At 39.5% G+C, this 22484-nt stretch overlaps 1 protein-coding gene across 1 annotated transcript; it reads left to right on the top strand.

The window, feature by feature from the left end:
- Nucleotides 1-1606: 1606 nt before the first annotated feature.
- Nucleotides 1607-18098, top strand: LOC126100966 (synaptosomal-associated protein 29). The gene is made up of 4 exons (XM_049911628.1): nt 1607-1985; nt 2069-2170; nt 2371-2545; nt 16989-18098. The coding sequence occupies exons 1-4, from the start codon at nt 1731-1733 to the stop codon at nt 17249-17251; spliced, it is 795 nt and encodes a 264-aa protein (XP_049767585.1). The 5' UTR covers nt 1607-1730; the 3' UTR covers nt 17252-18098.
- The last annotated feature ends 4386 nt before the right edge of the window (nt 18099-22484 follow it).

The raw sequence follows: 22484 nt of genomic DNA, 5'->3' as shown, positions 1-22484 counted from the left end.
TTGTTGATAATAGAATGGCAATAAACAGAATTGTGAAATATTTTGTTGATTGATTTCTGTGGCATTGAATATGGTCTGTGTGTGTGCCCTGTGGCATAACGGAAACACGAAATATGGAAGAAAGAAGTCAGCAGACATATGACAGTTTTTATATATATATAATTACTTATTTGTTAAGAAAGATTAATAAGAAATAAATATTCCTGGCAGTAAATATTTCTTTTACTATTGCTGGTGATGTAGACTGAGATTAGCAGAAGTACAAATGCAATGTAACGTTGCAAATGCTGTGAAGTAATGAAGAATTGAAAGTTAAATACATTAAGCTATAAAAGTAAATGGTACTTATTGTGATGACGAACATTGATGTAATTCAGTTTATTCAGGCAGTATACATCACTTGGTTAAAGAAAGTAAGCAACTTTCACTGCTGTTGTGCATTATAGTAAAATTAGATTATCAATAATGACACCTTCTAAACTCCTTACATCGACTTGTATGACAGAAGTCGCATGACACAATTCGGTCATGTAAATAATCGGGTCTAGTGAAGCAGGGGATACATCCTGTCGGCTTTGAACAATGACGTCATTACTTAGTCATAGTTAGTAATGTCTTCACTTCGAGGCATAGATAACAAAGCAGTTCTGTGTTCTAATAAGCGCTATCATTAAAATAATTGAATGTGAATCTAAAGCGATCGCTTGATATTCGCTAAATCATTAAACGTGTGATTTAACTAAGTTAATTGTTTGTTTCTTATTCAGAGGTTGCAAATGTAACGTACGTGTATTTCCACCTATTCGTAAGTAGGATCAGTTTATTCTATCTCGTGAGATTTTTTTTTAAAGCCAAAAAACACTTATCAGCTACTGAAGCATCTGTATCTTAGAATCAGTTTATTCTATCTCGTGAGATTTTTTTTAAAAAGCCAAAAAACACTTATCAGCTACTGAAGCATCTGTATCTTCTAATGGGTGCGGGAGTTCCGACTCCTGGGGAGGTGGGTGGGTGTGAGTCGGAACTCCCGCACCCATTAGAAGATACAGATGCTTCAGTTCCGACTCCTGGGGAGGTGGGTGGGTGTGAGTCGGAACTCCCGCACCCATTAGAAGATACAGATGCTTCAGTAGCTGATAAGTGTTTTTTGGCTTTTTTTTTAAAAAAAAAGGTGGTGGTGGTTGTATCCCCTGCTAAACTAGACCCAAAGAATCGAAAAACTTCAAGAGCTGTTATGCATGTTAGTTAAACAGATTGTCAGTAGATGGCACCTTCTATATTGTTTTTATAGAAATATTTTCAAATCTGCAATTGTAGTGTCTGCAATTTCGGCAAGAAACAGTTGATAAAAGAATGCTTCTTTGCTCCTGTAGATAAAATTCGCTTTATTTTCATCATTTTTTCACCAACTGTGGGATGCACTCGTGAACGGAAGTAAATGCAAAATCTGATGATTCTGAAGAAGTGGGAAAATAAATTACAATTTTAGTAGATTTTTCACCTTTCTGAAGACAAAATACTTGTGTTGTGGTGTAGGCTACATGCAAAATCGAGGACGCCTTTGTAATCGAAAATTAGCTACAATCGATATTAGTGTGACGTTTCATCCACAGTCACATGGAGTTTAGTAGTTGGCTGTGGTTAGTGATATAGCTTTGTGTGGGAGGTTGTCAAAATTTTTGTGTAGTTGTAGCTCTGTGATAGGAAAGGTGATCGTGAAAGGTTTAGTGATGGCGGGGCAACGCTATTTAAGTAATCAAAATAGCCCTTTTTTCGCCATAGAGGATGATGTTGATGATGAAACGTTTCTACGAAATTCGAGAGTTGGAAAATCAAGTTATAATCAAGATAGGGTAGATTTAGAAGATAGGAGACAACAGTTGCTCGAGAGAAAACGAGAAATAGAAGAAAGAACTTTAGCGTCTTCCAACAGGTCTATTACAATGCTGCGGGATTCGGAACAGATTGGAGTTGCGACAGCAGAAGTAAATTTTATGTGAAAATGTAGTTTTGTTAATTTGTGTGCTTAAACTTTTTGGCGTTTAATCATTTTGTAATTGATGCACAGGAACTATTGCGCCAAAGAGAGCAGTTGGAACGTACAGACAAGAGACTGGATGATATTAACGCAACTCTGCGATTCAGCCAAAAACATATTCAGGGCATAAAGGTACGTAGAAGGAATCATTACGGATGAATGTAATATTTTTCATCTCTGCAGGTGACATGAAATTTGCAGGCAGGTATAAGTGTTTTGCTAATAAAAGGAATTCGAAATTGTTGCTGACTAAGCTCCACTTCATTTTGCAAATTACGTTGGTGAATGTTTATTAGGGATCAGAATTGTTTAATTCATTGTTTTGTTGACAGAGTGTAATGGGTAGTTTGAAGAATTACTTCAGTGGAAAATCTAATGAGCAGCCTCCTGGTTCCAAAGAAAAGTCTAGTATCGATGCTGACAACAAAACCAAAAGTCCATTAGTTGACACTATTGATAGGACAAGAAGTGCCCCTGGCTTAGTCTCACCAGTTGATTCTCATCCAGGTAAGTGTAATACATTTTATGTATTTTGTGTGGTTCTTGCCCTGTGAGTGCAATCAGAAAGCCTAAATTTTACCCCCATGTATGAACTGATTGGTTTTTGCTGTGGCTAACTGCTTCCCTTAGTTATGTTTGTTCTAAACATTCTGTATACTACTTGGATTGCTAGCCAGTAAACTTATATGTATTTACTGGTGTGTTGAATTCTTTAGATTACAGCTAAAGTAAAGAATTCCTGAATTCGTGTCTTTAATGAAGTTGGGGAGTGGATGTGGTGGCTCCTTGCTTTCTTCTTGAAATTATTGAGAAACGTGTAGTATATGAACTATAATGTAACATATTCATCACGAGATTCAAGGCATTGTTATCAGTGATTTTAGTTTTCACAAGAAATTATGGGAATTGAAACTGCTCATAGGAGTTGTAGATTTGTAATCTGCCAATTCACTGTGCATTACCCAGATACACCCCCTTGTTGACTTTTGTACGTGAAAGTCCTTTGTTGTGTGATCCTTTTAAATTACTGCTTGCTGCAGTAAACAGGAACAATAATGATGTCTGTCTTCACTTGTTAAAGGGATCTCCATTGCTTTATCCTTGTAGGCTGCTTCTCTCTCCTTTATAATACAATCCCATGTTATCCACTTTTTGTAAGTTGCTGTACCAGCAATTCATTGCTTTGAAACTATAGACTTTTGAATTAAAAATGTTTGCATATGCATTTGTGTGCCTACTGGAGTGGTAGAGAAAACCTTTGTTGACTGTTCCATGATTCCTCTTTTTCGTTGCTGTTGATGAAATTCTGTTAAAAGTGGAATCATAATTGGTAGCATTCTAGTGTTCTGAAACTGTTTGCTTGGCAGTGTTACTGAGATGGTTTTAAGTGATTGTGTTCTGAAGACTTTTCAGTTAGAGTACTTTCAAGTAGGAGACAGTAGTAGTTTTCAAAAACTTAATAATGCAGGCTATATTGCATGAGAAAAACTCATTATCATTCATGGGGTTTGACTGAATAGAGCACAATATTACTAATTTTTCTCATGAAGCCATCTTGCATGTGTCAGAGTTAATGCATCCTGTGTTCTCAGGTGCTCACTCATCCACATACTACTGGGCCGAACATTACTCAACATTGGTGATAGGGTGAGAGCCAGTGTATCCAATATGACAAGATTTTTAGTACATCATTTCAGTCATTTTAAAACTTGAATCAGGAATAAAGTCTTATTTACAAAGCTGTACCCTCTCTGGCCTGGATGCATGCACTGATTGTCTCGGGAAGGGTGTCATAAAGCCATTGTATCTCTTCCTTAGAGAAGCAGGTTCACATGTATTGTAACTGATTTTTGACGTCCTGGATACTGGCATTGGAACGGAGCTGATGTCGGCTGGTCCCTCACAGGTCCTGCTAGGGACAGATCTGAGGATCTCACTGGCTACGTGACTACAGCATCACCGCACGGACAATTCATATACACACACACACACACACACAATGTTTTGAGCATTGTCCTGTTGAAAAGTCATAACAATACTGTTGCATGGGAAATAACACATGACACAAGATGTCCATGTTGTATTGTTGTCAGTAAAACTCCCTTGGTCACTACCAGCTGTGACCTGAAGTCATACCCAATAGTTTCCCAAACCGTGACACCAGAAGTAACACCGCTGTGCATATCCAAAATATTGGATGGGTGGAGCCGCTCACCAGGTCACCACATATTCGGCAACACTGGTCATTCGGGATAATACAGAACCACTATTCATTGCTGAACTTATTGTGACACCATTCATTGGCAGTCTGTGCTTCCTGGTCATGGCATGACCCAAATGCAACAGTTCGTGTTGTGTTAATGCAACCTATGCGTAGAACAGCAACTCCTTAGTCAGGCAGCTGCTATCTCAAACCAACAATGTAGGATGACACAGAATGTTTGTTAGTCCATTATTTGTTCTTGGATGGCATGTTCAAATGTTACGGGGCTACAATATGCTTAGTGCACAATATGCCAATCCTTCTTTCTGGTGGTAATACGTGAACTGGAACCTTGGCAATGAATGTGCCTGCCCTCACATTCCTGTGCACTCAGACAACAGGCCACTGTCACTACCGAATGCTCCACAAATCTGGATGTTGTTTGATTCAACCAGGTGGTCAATTTGACCCACAATGAGGCCTCTTTTAGACTGTTAGGCACTGGTAATGCTGTCTCGCACAAGTATGCAGTACCTGTCTCTGCCCATCAGTGTTCACTCAAAATCCAATGCTGTGCATGCCTTGTGTGCACCCTACCAAGTCTTTTAACACACTGCTTAACTTTTATGTCAAGCAGTGTATTTAACATTCTCAATTTGTCTTTATTTCTTAGATTATCTTCTCTGAAACATTGCCTAACAGTTCAAATCAATTTTATTGCAGTAGATTGAACTCAAGCAGCAGCTCAGTCTATTGTCAGAATTTCACTTGGGAGGGTTAGGGGGTTGGATTGATTTGGGGGGGGAGGAGACCAAACTGAGGTCATCGGCCTCATCGGATAGGGAAGGAAGTCGCCCGTGCCCTTTCAAAGGAACCATCCTGGCATTTGCCTGAGGCGATTTAGGGAAATTGTGGAAAACTTAAATCAGGATGGCATGAAGTGGGATTGTGAGAGTCCAGTGTGCTAACCACTGCGCTAGGCACTGACCTAGGCTTGAGTACAATAGGCAGGTGCAAATAGGTGTATGATGTAGTAGTTAGGTAGAGATGAAATGACTTCCACAGGATAGTCTGGTGAAATTAATCATGCTTTGTTTTAGGAGGAAGGCTGAAACAATGAGTGTATTGTTACAATGACTGTAGTTTTTATAGAACCTTGTTTGTTTTCTTGGTTCAGTCATATATGGATTTTTTTTTCTGTTCTCTGTGCCTGAAAAAATTATTTTTGTCATCTGTGTTACTGTTTAATTCTTGGTATTTGAAGCCTGGTAATTATTTTGAGGGTACTGTAGCCACTAAGCATTATTTTAAAATAACTAGATCTTAACCATAGACACCCATTTTTTTGCTTTAATTTTAGATATTGTTGGCCCATAATCTTCGCAAATCAGTTGTAATTTGTGTATTTACCTTATAGATTATTTTCGTAGAATGAGTTTCACCTTTGATTGTTGATTGTCCAGTTCTAATACTGTATTTTATTATGATAAAATTTAAATTACTGCTGTCACTTGTCTGGTATATCCTATTTTTGGTTAGCAGTTAGTTTCTTTCGAAATTATTAGAACCTAGGAAATTTACAAATCCTGTGTCTCAACATATTACTCTCTAAATTTCTGGTACTTAATTCAAAGTAAAACCTCAAGTAGTGTATAGTCTTCCTGATCCAATTCCTTATTCTGTGATCATGCACTCTATTAAGCCTGTGTTACGTGAGTGAGTTAATGATCATTTGGTCTGTAAATTGACATTCAGCACTCAAAATCTGTGTGTATTGGCAATTTTACAGCCCATATATGTTTCTCAAATCCCAGATTTCCACTTTCATTTGGATAGTACATGCAAAACGGATACCATTAGATGTCACAACATTTTACCTACCTCAGATTACTCTGTTTTCCTTGTTTGACACTTTAAAGCCGCCCCTCCCTCCTCTGGTGGGGGGGGGGGGGGGGTCTCGCCTCTCTTTAGTGGGTTTGTGATTGGCTACCACGAGGCTCCAGCCTTTGCAGCATTTTTCCCTTCCATGCTGCATATTTAACCTCTTGCTATTCTTTTTCCCCTCCCTTGGGGAACATGTCTGGGATGTTATTCGGAATGTGCTGCACTGTCTATCGCTGACCTAATAAGTCTCACCTTTGTTTTTTCACTTCCTTTTCCTTTCTTCGTTTCCCTTCTCCTCTCGTTCCTCCTCTTCGGTGTTTGAGGTTCCTCTTTTTCTTCCATCCTGTGCACGCCTGAAGGGCGGTCCATGTCTCAGACATGTAATAGGTGACTGGGTAACCCGTAATTCCCAGCCCCGGGTCGACAGGTGGGTTCAGACGTACCCCCTGGTAAAGGCCATGCCCAGGGAGGGTTGATAGCCTGAGCTGCAACCTTCCCAAGTTGCCAATTGGTCCCCCTGTCAGGGGCTCTGGAGGTGTGACCTGAGGTGTGAAAAATTACCTAAGGTGGGTGTGCCCCTTGTGAAGGGAGCCCCCAGGGAAAGAGTGTGCCATCGGAGATGCTGACAATCATGGGGAATTTTCTTGCAGTGAATCAATGATTTTCCCAATCAACATCTACAAAACATGAACATAATGAGGCTAACAATTGAAAGATGCTTCCCACAGTGCCATGGTTCCTCATAGTCTCACATACTCAAGACGATCAGTCCTTTGCCGCGGTAAATCCGTTTATTATTCAGAAAGGTGTTGATGCAATTGCTGGCCCTGTGAAATCCTGCTTACGTTTATGGAATGGCACTTTGCTTTTGGGGATTACTTCTGCTTCTCAAGCACAACTGCTTGCTGCTTCACTTCTCCATGCCTACCCTGATCGTGTTGAGGCCCATAGACCTTTGAATTCTACCCATGGTGTAATTTACACCAGGCTGCTCGACAGTCTAACCAAGGCCGAAATCCAATCTTACCTCTCTGATCAGGGTGTCGTTCCCATCCATCATGTAATGAAAAAGGTAGATTCCTTCTTAGTGCCCACCTGCACTCTTTTCCTCACCTTTGATAGTGGTGCTGCTGTCAAAGACCAAAGCAGGCTATGAAATTATCACAGTCCGGCTGTACATTCCGAACCTGATTCACTGCTATCAGTGTCATTTCAACTGCTTACCAATGTCATTCGACACCCAGTTAAGTGTGTAACCTGTGGTAGGGATGCACATGAGGGCAATTGTCCACCCCCTTCTCCCTGCTGTATCAACTGCAATGGCAGCCATGCCACCTCTTCTCGGAATTGTCCCATGTATCTTGATGAGCAGGTTGCCCAAGAGGTCCAGGTAAAGTAATAAGTGCCTTACCCAGTTGATCGCAAGTTACTGGCTAGTCACAAACCTTGTGTTCTCCCATCTGGCCCATATAGTTCTGTTCTTTTTACCCCTCGCTCCATGAAGGACATGGCCACGCAGACATGCAACCTCAAATTCAGTTCTGAGTATGTGAAATCATCTAGTGTCAAGATGGCATTGCCATCCCCCCTGTCCAGCTGTGCAGCAAACCGTCACTCTCGCCTCAAGGGGCGAAGCCACCAGCTACACAACTGGTAGGACAGGAGGAGTACTCCTGTGTAGACTCCCTCTGTCCCTCCAGTCAAACACCCAAGTCTTCCTGTACCCAGAAAGCCTTGAAGAAGTCCACCAAAGACAAATTGTCTTCTCCTTTGCCAACTCAAAGATCCTCTTCGACACTGTTGCCATGTGGTATCTTAGCCTGGCCAGCCTCTGTCTTGCCGCTGCGTACCACCAACCATTTTTCAGCGTTAGACTCCACAGACCGACAGTGCATGCAAGCCGATGCTTCTGTGGACCCCAAACTTCTGTGGTCAAGGACATTGTCAGCTGGTATTCCTCCTCCTACTAGTATAACTGAATCTTGGCAACAATGCAGAATATGTTTGGGAATTCTGTGACAGATTTACACCCTGGTTAACAAAGAATTATCCTGCTAAATTCATTTGACTTTTCATGACATTTTCATTGAATAAGCAGTGATTTTCACTTATGGTGTGACTTCAGGTTATCAGTTTATGATTTTGAGTCCAGGAAAGTCATTCCACATGGTAATTCTAACTAGTCTTGTCTTTCACATTGAGATTTGTCTGTCATAGCTATCAGGGGGACACTAAGGAAGAGATGAATACTGCAGCTCATCGCTAGCAGTGAGGTTACATGGTAACCAGTAAAATGGCAACTGCTTTGTCTCTAGGTTTGTTTCACCAGATCAAAAATGTCTAAGGAAACCTATTGCACAATTGATAATTCCACTTTCCACTTCAGCCTACATAATTTTTAACTGTGAATACACTGTTTTATTTATGAAATGTATTTCCATTCTGTTTGCATATGATGCACGAAGGTAAAAAAACATAGACAGTTTTGAAGTCCAGAGTGAGTAATGTCTTACTAATTCATGCTGATATAGGCATATTCATGTTACAGATACCTCATGTTTTATTAAAACAGACTTTCATCATAAGATTATAGCAATGTTATTTCATTTGTACTAATACAGTGCATATTGTAACAGCATTTACCATTAGTTCATTGAACACAACAGTAGTCGTCAGAGAAAGATCAGGTGCTGACTATACATTGTGCCCCATGAGGAATTGTCCGTATTCAGGGTTTTGACAGGAATGATCATTTGAAGCAAAAAAATCTAGTTACCAGGGCACTAGAATGGATACCTTAACAGCTATGACCACTTGCTTATCTTTGCTACTGTGGAACACCTACTAAAGTGCTCATAGCTCGTGAAGGTATGCGCTTTAGAGCCTTTGATTAATAAACTTTTTTGCTTCAAATGATCTTTCCTGTCACATCCCTGAATATTGACCATTCTTCATGGGACATGCTGTATTTTCTTCTGCATTATCTGAAACAGTCTGACAATGTTAAGGTGCTCCTTGAGGTTTTGGGATTGCAGCCGGATTATGTAGACTTCCTGCCATGGTATTTTGGCTGATTGCCATTCACTGGCTTCATGTGAGTGATAAGTTCTGGAGATTACTAGTTCACATTACTAACTTTATACCAAAACTTGTCATGGAGATACATGTGCAAAGTCAGCTGTAAGATGAATGACGTCTGTCAAGTTTCACACCCTTTTTGAATATTGCTTCATCTGTGGCACGCAGGTGGGTGTGTAATGGTGATACTACAGGCACATTCTGTAAGAATGTGCATTTGTGGAGTTAAAATTCAGATGTCAAATTTAATCAAATTAACTATCTCTAGATGTGGCATTGATCATCTTTTGCTGAAGTCGGAAGAGCACAGTCTTTGTAGGTTGGCGTAATGCTTCCTTGTGAGTCTGCCCAATTTAACAAAATTTTGCTGATGTACGAGTGGAGTGTCCTGAACCTGAACAGTTCCTCCTCCTCTTGTTCTTGTAGGTGGTCACGTTTCTTCTCCTTAAGGCTGTGCTGATTTGATGTGGAGAATAATAATTACTTATGAACCCTGATTGTAGGTGTTCCAGCTCCTTTGCAAGGCTGTCTCCATCAGATACATGTGTCTGGTGCACAAACATTTGAAAGAAACCCATAGTTACTGATGGGTGGTGGCAGCTAGATGACTGCAAATATAGGCTTGTATGTGTGAGCTTGCAGTAAATGGAACGAACCGGTGATCCATCCACATATTGCAGAAGACTTTTGGTTTCATTTCAGCCGAATCAAGTGCATTCTTCTCAGTCTCCCATAAAAACTTTGCTACCAGAGGGGAGAGAGGACTAAACATGGCAACACAGCCAAGTTGCCCAAAATGTTCATTGTTGAATAAAAAAGTAGTTTGAGGAAAGGACATTATGAAAGTGCTAAGTCAGCTTTGAACTTACTGCCGAGTGTCAATGAATCCACGAGAGGGACCCTAGTGAAGATTGAGACAACATTAAAGCTTGCTAATAGGAGGTCTGTTCAGTTGCTGGCAAGCAGCATTTGCATGAGGTAGTGTGTACTGCTCGTGTTGACTTTTCTTTGCAAGGGAATGACATAATTGGAGCAGTGGTATTTCATCAAATTTTGCCAGAAATTGGGTGATAGTCAGGTGGAAACAGTTCAGAAGATGCAGACGGCTTTTGGTGACAGTGCTACGGGCATCACACAGAGTAAAGAGTGGTACAGATAGTTTAAAGACAGCTACACATTGGTGGGGGGAGAGCAACACTTTGGTTGGCCATCAACATACTGAAATAACCAGGTCATTTCCAAAGTGAATGCCGTGGTGGAGGAGGAACGTTGTGTGACTATCAGAAATTGTGGTAGAGCTGACCATTGGCACTTCCTTGGCACATTCCATTGTGACTGAAGATTTGGCGCTGAAGAGTGTGTTGGTGAAATTTGTGCCGAAGCAGCTGATGGTGGAGCAAAAGCAGCTTTGTGTTGAAGTCTCACGGCATGTGCTTGACTCCACAATGACACGGCTTTGTAAACACCAAGTCCTGGGTGTACAGGCACAACCCGGGAACCAAATCCCAGTCACTGTGGAACCATTCCTCATCACAAAGACCAAAGGCCTGCAAAGTGTGCAGCAATGTCAAATTGTTGCTGACTGCTGTCTTCGACTCACATGGTGTAGTACAACATGAGCACGTATCACAGGCTCAGACAACATGGATGAGTACTACAGGGATGTTCTCCATCACCCGCATGATGCTGTTTGTTGCTGGAGACCAGACTTGTGGTCAACAGGATATTGGCACCATCATCATGGCAACTCAAACTTGATTCAGACTTCTGTGGTGAAAAAAGATTCTGTGCTTAAACAGGCTCCTTACTCTCCTACTGTGTCCCTCTGTGACGTGTGACAGTTCTGCAAACTTGAGAGGCTATTGAATAGAACGCGATTTCAGGCAACAGAGGACATTACGGAAGCAATGACAGCTGAGCTGAACTCCATTCCAAAAGAGGCTTTCAGCATGCTTCCAACAATGGCAGCACCATTGGGAGAAGTGTGTAGAGTCCCCAAGGACTACTTTGAGGGTGATTAGACGTTCAGTGCTTCAGGCAAGCCAGTTTATTTTTCCTGGCCATAGGTTGGATACTTCTCTAACAGGCCTTGTAGGTCTGATGGGTTGAGTCAAAGTGACTGCAGTCTATTAATAAACTCACTGGAGTTGTGAATATGATGTGAGTACTTCCCCGCAAAGTGTCTCACTAAAGACACAAGGTGCCTAGCTAAGTCATATGTTGGAATGCCAGTATTTCTCACAAAAGGACCTTATGTGTGCCTTTGGAAGACAGTATAACCATGCTGGGGCAGAGCTATGAAATCTTAATCTTTCGCATCTTCTTGCAGAAGCAAAGAAGAAATCAGCAATGTTATTGTTTCTCTTTTTGCCGTCCCTGTTGGGTCTGTATAAATCTTCCGGTATGTTCGTTCACTCAAGAAGGTATAAATCAGCACAGCTTTCAGGGAGAAGAAACATGTCTACCCATAACATAAAGAAGAAGAGGAGGAGGGGGAGGAAGAGCGGTTAGTCCAGGGTGTTTCTCCTGTATGTCGCCAATATTCCGTCAATAATAGGCAGAATTGTAAGGAAACATGTCCAAGTAGTCTTCCACCAACAACAAAGACTTGTGCTCTTCCCAGTTTGGCAAAGGACAATCTGGGATTGTGGAGGGCTGGCTTCTACAGTATACCTCGCTAGTATGGCAAAATCTGCATTGGTCACCATTGTATCTCCACAGGACATTCCATGGATTAATCTGCCATGTAAATCTTGGCTTCAATTATATCCTTCTGGGATTGTTATTAAGGAAGTGGAGGCAATACATTTAGCAAAAGATGGCAACTTTCAACTAGATAAGTAGTTGGGCCAGGTGATTCCTTCAACTTTCTTCAAAAAGAAAACATTGTACGACCAATGGCACATCTAGTGACAATTAAATTTACTAATTTTGACATCAGAATTTTTACTCTGTGAGTGTACGTTCCAACAGAACACACATGTAGTATCACCATTGCACATCCACCTGCTCACCATAAATGGAGCAATACTCAAACATGGTGCGATACTTGACAGGTCGCTCATGTTGTGGATGCCTTTGAGCATGCGTCACTGCGCCAGTTTTTGATATAAAGTTAGTGATTTGAACTAGTAGTCTTCTGTGCTTAACACTCACATGAACATGGCTGAAGGGTTGTCAGCTGATATATTGTGACAAGAAGTATGCGTAATCCAACTGAAGTCCCAAAACTTCGTAGAATACTCTTTAAAGTGGGAAAATTTCAGTAATTGCAATGTTAAAGTAGTTTACCAATTCCATGCTTATAGAAAACTGCCGGAGTTAGAGATTGTCAAACCAGGTTTGAGTTGTATTTTCATCTTGAAAGGCATTTGCTTGGCGGTTGTTTGATGAAAAATGGGAAAGAAAACATTTGAGGGCATAAGTTTAGAAGGATAAGTGTTTTAGGGATGACTTCCCAAACTAACTTGTGGATAGTTTTGTTTGCGACATCAGGAGAGTGTTATCTCATAGTAATAACATATGATGCAGTTTCATCTGTCATTTCCCCTTACACTCTGACCGAAAGATGTTATAGTTGATGGCAACTAATATCAGCAGCAATGGACACATCCCTGGGGAGTGGGTAGAGCACAACACCTGTTTTAAGCCACCAGATGACATATTATGTTGACACTGCCCTTTGCTCAAGTGTGTGCCTAAGGCACCATTTGTTAATTTCTTCTTAATTGTAGCTTTTCACCAGCAACAATATTGCATAAGGGTGCTTAATGAGGGAACTGAAGATATTCAAGCAAATATGCTGTAAAATTCACCTTTTTAGTTGTTGCTTTGAATTAGAGCATGCGGTACTCCTAAACCTCACAGTTAAATGGTCCCAGTTCATTGCATGTCAGTTATTGAAACTTCCTGAATGACGAAAAGCATTCAAGCCAGAACTGTCTTCCTTGAAACAAGCAAATCCTTTTCTGACATGTTTTGCTCAAAAGCACTAACGCCATCTACAGTACAAAGTATTTGGGCTGTGACTGCTGCCTTCATCTCTACTTAACCCAAAGCGTGCAATGTTACAAATGTTAGATTTTTGCCATACTGTTTTACAATGCTTGTGCTATGTTCATAACTAAAGTATGCATAATCCAACACATGTCTAAAAGACACATACTAAAGCTTAAGACAAGAAAATGGCAGCTGATGGACACTCAAAGCACCGCATCATCACTTGGTCGTATGGCACTTGATGTGTTGCAGCAAGTGGCTGCTTGTTGGTAGCCACAGTAGTCTGAGGAAACTCTCAAGCATATACTATCCTGATCTTCACACAGCTATGAGCTGTTTAGTGAATTGTTTCCTGAAGTTTTTACTATTACTGGGGTGCAGAAAATGAAGTGAATTATCAGGAGAAATGCAGTTTAAAAAAATAGTAGAGTATGCGGACCTGAACTCAAAACTTCGTGGCTACATTTTGCAGTGTGTACCACTATCGTGAGCTCATTCAGCACTCAGTAGCTAGGGTAGGAGACAACACTTCCTCCACACATTTCCACATTCTATAATTTCGTGAAGTCATGTGTATGGTTGGACTGTATGATGGGTGGTCAATTTTATTGGCTGCCATAACAGAACAACTTGGGCTTAGTCTCTGTGTCAGCCAGTCTGTAGCTGGGTTTTATGTCTGAGACTGTACATTTATGACTCGTCTTCTGTATATGGTGGCTGTATTTAACATTAGAAATCTAAAATTGTTAGAGATCATGGACCTGATATTCAACAGAAAGACTGATGAAATTTGCAGTTCAGAAACATAAAATCTTTCTATAAAGATTTTGAGAATCTGTGTGAATTCTTACAATCTGTTATTATCAACAGTCCTGATATGGCAGTGAGAGATGTTATATTAATATGAAAACCATTCCAAAAGGAAGGGTTTCTCAGTGAGCAATGAAGAGACCTATGTTGGGAACTACTAGGAGGTACAATAAAGGAAACAAACTAATTAGGAAAAGGCGTGAGTAGAAGATCTTAAAGTGCAATGAAAATAAATTTGTAGTTGGAACTTGTAGACAGACAAATGGAGCTGGTTCAAGATCATTTTTACATACAAGTGACACATCAATTGCCCCTGACCCCTCCTCCTGAGACGTTTTGAAAATTTAGATAGATTCTGGTAGGTAGGCAAAAAACTAATAACAGCATTTTGCTTGTAGTAAACAGGCTGTGAAGATTTGTATGATGAAGGCTGTACTCTGCACCTGGATTGTTTGTGCACTAACACTGATCTGAACAAAACTAAGGCAGTGGGAACAGTATTGAGAAATTGCAAATGTCTAGCTAAGGATTTAATATCCCAGACACTGAAAAGAAAATTAACTTTCATTTCACAGATGAAGACTATTTGTAGTATGTGAAATGGAAAGGCACTAGGGATGGACTTTCTTTGACAATGAAAGTTTGACATGGCAACATCTAATGTTGTCAGAATGGAGTTGGGAGTCATAGAAGAGATGAAACCTGATGTAGTTCAGATTACAATAGTAACAAGATTGGTGTGGATCACAATGACCAGCCAATAGGCTTTTACCATTTTGAGAGGAAAAAAAATAAAGTGGTGGAAGAAAGTTGTTTTCACCTTTTCATGATGATGCTCTTAAATGTGTGTGTTCTATATAAAGTCGAAGTGTATTAGTAGACATCTTGCTCAATTCATTACTAAATTGGCAGATGCCTTGGCAAACACAGGTGGCCTGGCTAAATAAACTTCCACTTAAAACATTTCACCTGTAAATATTATCAGTGGAAGACATTTTCCTAAGTTCTTCCAGCTTCAGAAAAGTCAAAATGGCCTTGGAGGAGATACAAAGTTAGTGCAGAAAGAAGCAAGCCAAGATTGTGCAAAGTGGCAAGGAGAGATAACAGATACTATTGTGAAGAGTGTGATGTAGGGCTTTCTTTTTCAGAGTGTGAAATTTTTCACACTAGATCAGATGTAACTAAGTAATAAAGAAAACCAAATTTTCAAACAGTTTTATTTCTAGTAACAACAAATTCAAATTGTATCTCTGTTTAGAAAATTAAAGGCGAGACTGTTGCAAAAAAACACATTTTAATTTCAGTATAATAAAATTGTCATTGACATAGGTCTGTTTCTTTGCAGCATTTCTTAGTAAAAAGATCCATGTTTCAAATATAAACTGATCTAAAAAGTTCTGTGCATTAGAACCTGCTATACAAAATCCAGAAAAACTGAAAATGTGCAGCATCAGTCAGTCAATGGAACTATAGCTGCCCAGTCCTCAGTGTTAAAAATAAATAAAAATGTTGAGACACTGGAAATGGTTTGTAAAAAATACAGTAAAAAATAATACTACATACAAATTGCTCTGTAAAAGAAATAAATGTTGTCCTTTCATTCCAGTTCTGAATATTAAGATGAAACAATTTGTTACCATTTAAAGTAATTTCTGAGATATTTTAAAAGCTTGTAGTGAAAGCAGAAAGAATGAGACCTATTGTATTGTATTGTACTGGCTTAAAATAAAAGTATGCTATATGTTAGACTGAGTGGAAAGGGTGAAAATACAAAGTTTCTGTAATTTTTAGTTTAGTGAAGGAACTCCTTAATTCTGTAAGTCAAGAGTTACTTAACTTTTCATTGGAGAATGGAACAGAAGTACAAAAATCGTTTAATTTTAAATTAGATGACACTGTTCAACTGCATAAGGTGTAGGTTGCATGTGAAGGAATCAAATATTAGAAAACTTACCATGAAAGAAATTAAAAATTATCATCATAAGACAGAAGAATTTACCTTAAGGACTGCTCTACTTTACCTATACCACTAAGTTCATATTTCTTTTTCACTCCCTTGGGATAAATTGTCTTTTCTATTTCAAACTCTGAATGAGATTTGCATCCATTATCATACTGTCTCAAGGCCTCTTGCAATATCATCTTTGGTAAAACTGCCAGTACTTTCAACTAGATCTACTGCAGTGTATCATTTACAGTAACTATTTGGAGAGCTTTGTACACCTGGTTGGATCCTAAACATAGTTTCATACCATATCGCTGCACAACAAAGAAATAAGAATTCTTGTGACTTTCTTGCAATATCAGTGGGACTGTTTCTTCCAAAAGCATCTCCCTTAGAATCTTCGCTAGTCCCATAAAAGGCACCATACACTTCCTCAATGTAGTATCTAACAGGCTCCAAGATATCCATTTTATATTCCCAAGAGGTACCACTGAGAGGTTTTACAGCCAGTTAGATAAACCTCTCTTCAAAATACACCATCAAAAACTTCTTGAACTGTACTGAACACATACACGCCTCACCTCATTCCATCCGTGATAGGAAGTACCTGAAATATTGGAAGCCATAGATACCTCATTTGGGAGTGCCAGCTTCAATCTGCTCTTCTAATTTTATAACTTTTCTTTCTGTAGTTCATTTCCTTTTTTTTTTTTAGATATCTTAAACTGTCATGACAGTCTTACTCTGGCAGACTGTATTTCTTATGTTAATGTTTGCAAATTAACTTCAACTTATTAACTAGTACATCAAGAAGAAAGTAGAATTTTCATTGATTTCAGTTTTTTTCCCATTAGAATAGTTCTTAAGTGGTGGAATTGAAGTGTTAAAGATGCAAGTAATCATTGCATAGAATAAATTAGACATTTTTTTATGTATTTCGATTAATAACATCTATTTTGGATTATTATAACTTTAGTTTTTAATGTAAACCACAACAGATGAACAATCGTAATGATTTTGATTTGTAACAGGTCTACGAACCAGAGGATTAACAACTGATACCTTTGCCTCTGCTGACACTAATGATATGAGTGACATGCAGTTAGCTTTGGACCGTAACTTGGAAGAAATGTGTGGTTCATTGTCACGGCTGAAAGGTTTGGCAGCTGGGCTAGGGGAAGAAATTGACTCTCAGAATGAGCTACTTGATAAAATAACAGACAAAACAGACACAGCAGATACCACTCTGCAGCGCCAAAATAAGGATATGCGTCGCTTGCTGGGCAAGAAATAGTGTGTTGGTGACAACATAATGGGACAGTGGGGCCTTATAAAGATGGAAATTTGAGCTGCCATTACCATCTTGTGGTGTGAAGAGTTCTATTTGTGTGTTTCTTATGAAACCGTTACCTTCCTTCCAGTGAACACTGAAATTTTTTTACATGGAAGGTGGAAATTTGTGTCAGTTTCTAAAGTGATTTTTTTCCTTATGAAATCTGACACATGTAAAAACAAGCACAGCTTAGTGTAGATGTCGTCATGCAATCTCAGTGATATGTTAATTCAGCAAGCTATGTTAATTTGTTAAATGTTTTGATGAAACCTATTGTTCAGTCTGTGTTGAATGCATCCTTTTTGTGATGTGGTGAGAGAGATTGTAGAGGAGGCTACAAGGTGTGTGTGTGTGTGTGTGTGTGTGTGTGTGTGTGTGTGTGTGTGTGTGTGGAGGGGGGTGGTACTGAAGTACTTAGTTATTTTTCCTATTCCAACAAAAGTCTTGGAAGAGTGTATTAAATTTCTGTAAATAATAGCAACCTTATTTTTATGTTTTTTATTTGAGAAAACATTGATGTGTTTCTGTGTGATAGCATACAGTAAAATTGATATTAATTGTTCAAATGAATGAAGGTTTTATGAATGTTTGCTCAATTTACTTTCCTTTCCTGCCCAGGTAGCATTCCTATCAATTGTGATTTAATAAAACAAGACAAATAAAATGTTCTGCTTCTATGCAGCACTTGTGTTCTACAAATGAAAAAAATCTGTGGTGCATTTAATATACCTCTGGTGTTCTCATTGTAGTTCACAAAATATTTTGTTTGTAAAATGTTTCATATATAATAAAATTGTTTTTTACTTTATTTAGAACTTTTTAAATTTCATGATACATCTCTTTTTGGTTTGGTTATTCATGTGGTGAGTTTTTGTGAATAGGTTGAGTGTTGGTTTGCATTGATTCTGTAAATGTGTTGATCTTGCCTAAGGGTGGCTAGATCTTGCAAAATGTGGGAGCAACACAAAAATGCATTCTCAGTGTGAGTACACACAGATTCCATTCTGTTATTTCCTCCTTTCGCATCTGCTGCAGTGACTGTGCACATGTCACTCTGCAGAAGTTCCGGACACTGAAGGATTTATAAAAAAAAGTTGGTCTGATGACTACCATGGGTCCGGAGAAAATGATTCTGGAATTCATAAAGACGGGTTCTTTTGGTGTGCAACCTAGTAGAGGGAGGGAACGAATTGATTCGACATCAGTGGAAGCAGTGGCCACAGCAATGCAGGAGGAGACAAGTGGTGGTGTGCAAATATGTAGTGCACAGAGAATTGCCTGATCATGGGACATACCCGTGAGCACGGTGCGCAAAATCCTAAGAAACATTCCTTTTTTTATCCATTCGAAATTACCCATGTGCATGAGTTGCTTCCTGTTGATCTGCCAGTAAGAAAGACCTTTGCTTTGGAATTTCTTGCTCGCATGGAAGTGGACAATGATGGGCCATGGAAGATTTTGTGGACAGATGAAGCCCACTTCCGTCTGACAGGATATGTCAATAGACGGAATTGTCAAATACGGGCAACAGAAAATCCACACGCAAATCAAACAGTACCACTTCATCCTGAAAAGGTCACTGTGGTGTGGGTTTATGGCATCCTTTATCATAGGGCCATATTTTTTTTCGATGAGACAGATGCTTCTGGTCCTGTTAACTGTACAGTCACCGGTAACTGCTAAGTGTCTTACACAACCATGTCATTCCAGCTCTCCAACAGTGTGTATGTGTGGATGGGATCATTTTTATGCAGGGTGGCACACATCCACACATTGCAAATCCAGTTAAGCAGCTGCTGAAGCATAATTTCAGAAATGCTAGAATTATCAGGCGCCATTTCCCTACAGCCTGGCTGTCCCGATCACCTGATCCTAATCTGTGTGACTTCTGGCTGTGGGGCTATCTTAAGGATGTTGTTTTCACTGTTCCAATTGCAAACATAGCTGCTTTGAAGGCACACATTGCGCAACACATTCTGAATGTGACCCTTGAAACACTTCGATCGGATGTGGAACATGCTGTTTCTCGATTTCAACATGCAGAAAATGGTGAACAGCATATTGAACAAGTTTCACACCAGTCACACGGAAATTAATAATCTGATTTGATTTTGATTTATGCTTTTATGCAGTTTTTAGCCTCAGGATACTTAAAAACCGATGTTATTGATGTTTTTTATGTGGTTTTTGGCCTCAGGACAGTTAAAAACAGATTTTTCCCATCCATTGTGATATGACGTTTTTGTGGTAAACGGGCTTACGTAACTAACAGTATCACACCTTGTACACCCAAGTACACTGATTTGTACAGATTGTTTAGTGCCAAATGTACATCTTAGGCATTATTGTACAATTCATTTGTAGTTTGTAGTCAACTATTAAATTATGGTGCTTACATTGCCATCTGTTGCTACATTTTGTAACTATTTATTTTTCTTCTGCCATATGTTTTCTCCCCACTCTGATAATATTCTGTTGCAATTTGATGTCATTCTGACTAGTGGTGTTACTTCTACAGCAGTTTGAAAGTTTAACTTCAATTATAATCACCCTGTACATCAAACCAGTTATAGTGATTGTCCACGGTGTCGAACATATATATAACTCTTGCAAAAATCTTTGCAGTATGCAGGCACTGTAATTTCTACTCTGACTGCTGAATCACAGTAGCAACATCAGTGGAAAAGATTTTTTGCTACTGAATCCTTTGTTTGTCCCTATGGACTAACACCTCAACTTTGGTGCAGAGATTTGTGTGTTTCAGTGATCCACTGAGCTGTGCTGGCTGGAGTAATGTACTTGGTAGGGTCATCCATGACAAGACTGGTCAGTTGGAGTTTCCGCACAAATTGTAGTCCCCCAAGGGACCCCATTCTTTGGAGTATGAGATTGGCAATCACATGGACAATTAGCTAGGACTTGCATTACTTCCCCTGGCTTGTGAGGCTGCTTCTGTCTTCTTTCCTGTCTCCCTCACAACTTTTTCTTTTTTTATTTTTACCCCTATGGCATTAAGTTTTGAGGCCAAAGTGTGCCCTGTATTTTTCCTTTTCTAAATGGAACACCTCCTGATGAGGATAACAGTTGCAGCCTGCTTCTTTGTAGGATGAGGGCTCCTCGACTAAGTGACCATCCCTGATGCAAAAGGCAGCCTCCTAACAGGGGGCAGCCTTGCTGGTGATAGTGTGCAGGGTTGGCTTCCCTGCCACATAGAAATATGTAGTCACAAAAATTTAGAGCATATGTGCAAAATGGACAATATCTATGATCAAGCAACAACAGGAACTGATCTGAAAGTGGCTGCATGGTATGTACTGTGTCTTAATAAGAGCAGGGCGTTCAGAAACTTGACAGACCAACTGTAAAAGCATTGAATAGGAATAGCAGTGTACCAGGAGATCAGGTGGAAGGCCTCGTTGTTGTGGATACTGGTGACGACACAATGTTTTGCAGGAGCAATAATACAGCCAATCTTGAAACCATTTGCCTAGTACACAGGACAGACTAGTCAGTGATATCTAATTCTGAAGCCATTAATTGTAGGATATGCACAGGAAGAGTAAAAATGTCATCCTTGAGTATTACACTGATGAGAGATCATCCTTTACCAGGTTAACTTGTTTTCTTTCGTGTGGCGTCCAGGTCTTCAAAAATCTCCTTCAATTCTGAATGAAAAGTCTGCTCCGAAATCTTGCAATTGTCCAGGAATCACTAATTTATACCAATTAAAATCATCTTGATACTGTATGCAATTTAATTTACTTTGCTACTTCCATCCTCCGAATTTCTTAACAACTTCCACAATATGTCTACACATTAAAATCAGATCAAGACTAGCTAATAAGTATTTTTTTAACGTCATCATCAGATCACGTCTGCCTTAAGCTCCGGCTATCAAGAGACAAATGAAAACGGGTAGAAAACAAAAGAGTCACAATTTTGGTATTTTCTCTGCCGTCGAGCACTCATACCGCTGCGACGGGATATTTTTATCTGAGGGAACGAGTGTAGCACGGCGAAATTCAAAGTCCCGCTACACAAGTTTCATCGGTGGTCACAAACCAGCACAAAAAATCTTGTTCATTTCTCCTAAAATGGGCCAAATATTGTTCCGATATGTCCATTCTCGTGCGTTTTTGATCCAGTGTCAAGAATCACAGCACGCATCTTGCAGATAATTTTTTCATTCCTAATTCTTCAGCTAAAATGTGACACACCCTTTCAGATGACATCTGACAAGTGTGAACAGTTAGTTTCATGCACTTTCAATCGACGATCCTCCATGACCATTTTGTGCACTTTTGCAATGATTTCTGGAGTAGTCACACATCTTGGCCAACCATTGTGCGGATCACCATCTAATCTCTCCCTACCAAATTTAAATTCATTTTTCCACTTGGCAATGGCTGAATATGAAGGAGTGGAGTCCCCCAGTGTATTCTGGAAATCAGCATAAATGTCCTTTGCTTTCATATTTCCTTTACGAAGTACTTAATCACTGCTCAGATCTTGATTTTTTTCCAACTTCGCAAATCACTACGCAGGAACAACAGAGCCATGTCACTGCCACAGCTCTCTTCCAAGAGCACTGACGTGGCACACATTTACAGGCAACAGTACAGTAAAAATCACATAAACAACTTGTTGTAAGAACTTTTCATACCACCCTCTTAAAAGATTTTTCATTTCCGACAACTGTTTCCTGCACACAAATTATAACTTTTTTGTTGTATGAGGTTTCCTTCTGGCAGTATGTGGTAGATCCTTTGCTTTGAGCTATTGTTCATACAAATATTTCTTATTTGGCACTCTAATGAGAAACTATCAACTTTGAATGTTTGTATTTGTCAAATTATTGATTGTTAATACAATTGTTTGCACTTAATAGCTGTAGCTTACATATTATGCGAGGTTATGTGTTTGTGCATAGACTTCAGCTGTCAAACTGCACCTCCCCTACCGCATGGTCTTTGTTTACAATGGATCCACCACCCTACCCTTGTCCCATCCCCTCTTGCACAGGCTAATGTTAATCTGAGTAAGAAGTTAATGAAAAAAATTGTAGTAGTTCATACATGAAACAATTAGGAGAGCAGACACATTGACAGCTTGGATGGTGTAAAGAGTGTTTTTGTGTATGTACATGTAAAGTAAGTTTGTGGTGAAATTCACTACTACCAAACACTGTCTGAAA

Source organism: Schistocerca cancellata, chromosome 9 (genome assembly GCF_023864275.1).
Source record: "Schistocerca cancellata isolate TAMUIC-IGC-003103 chromosome 9, iqSchCanc2.1, whole genome shotgun sequence".
Lineage (NCBI taxonomy): Eukaryota > Metazoa > Arthropoda > Insecta > Orthoptera > Acrididae > Schistocerca > Schistocerca cancellata.
Note: the sequence above shows the minus strand (reverse complement) of the source record. Positions and strands in the feature narration are given on the sequence as shown.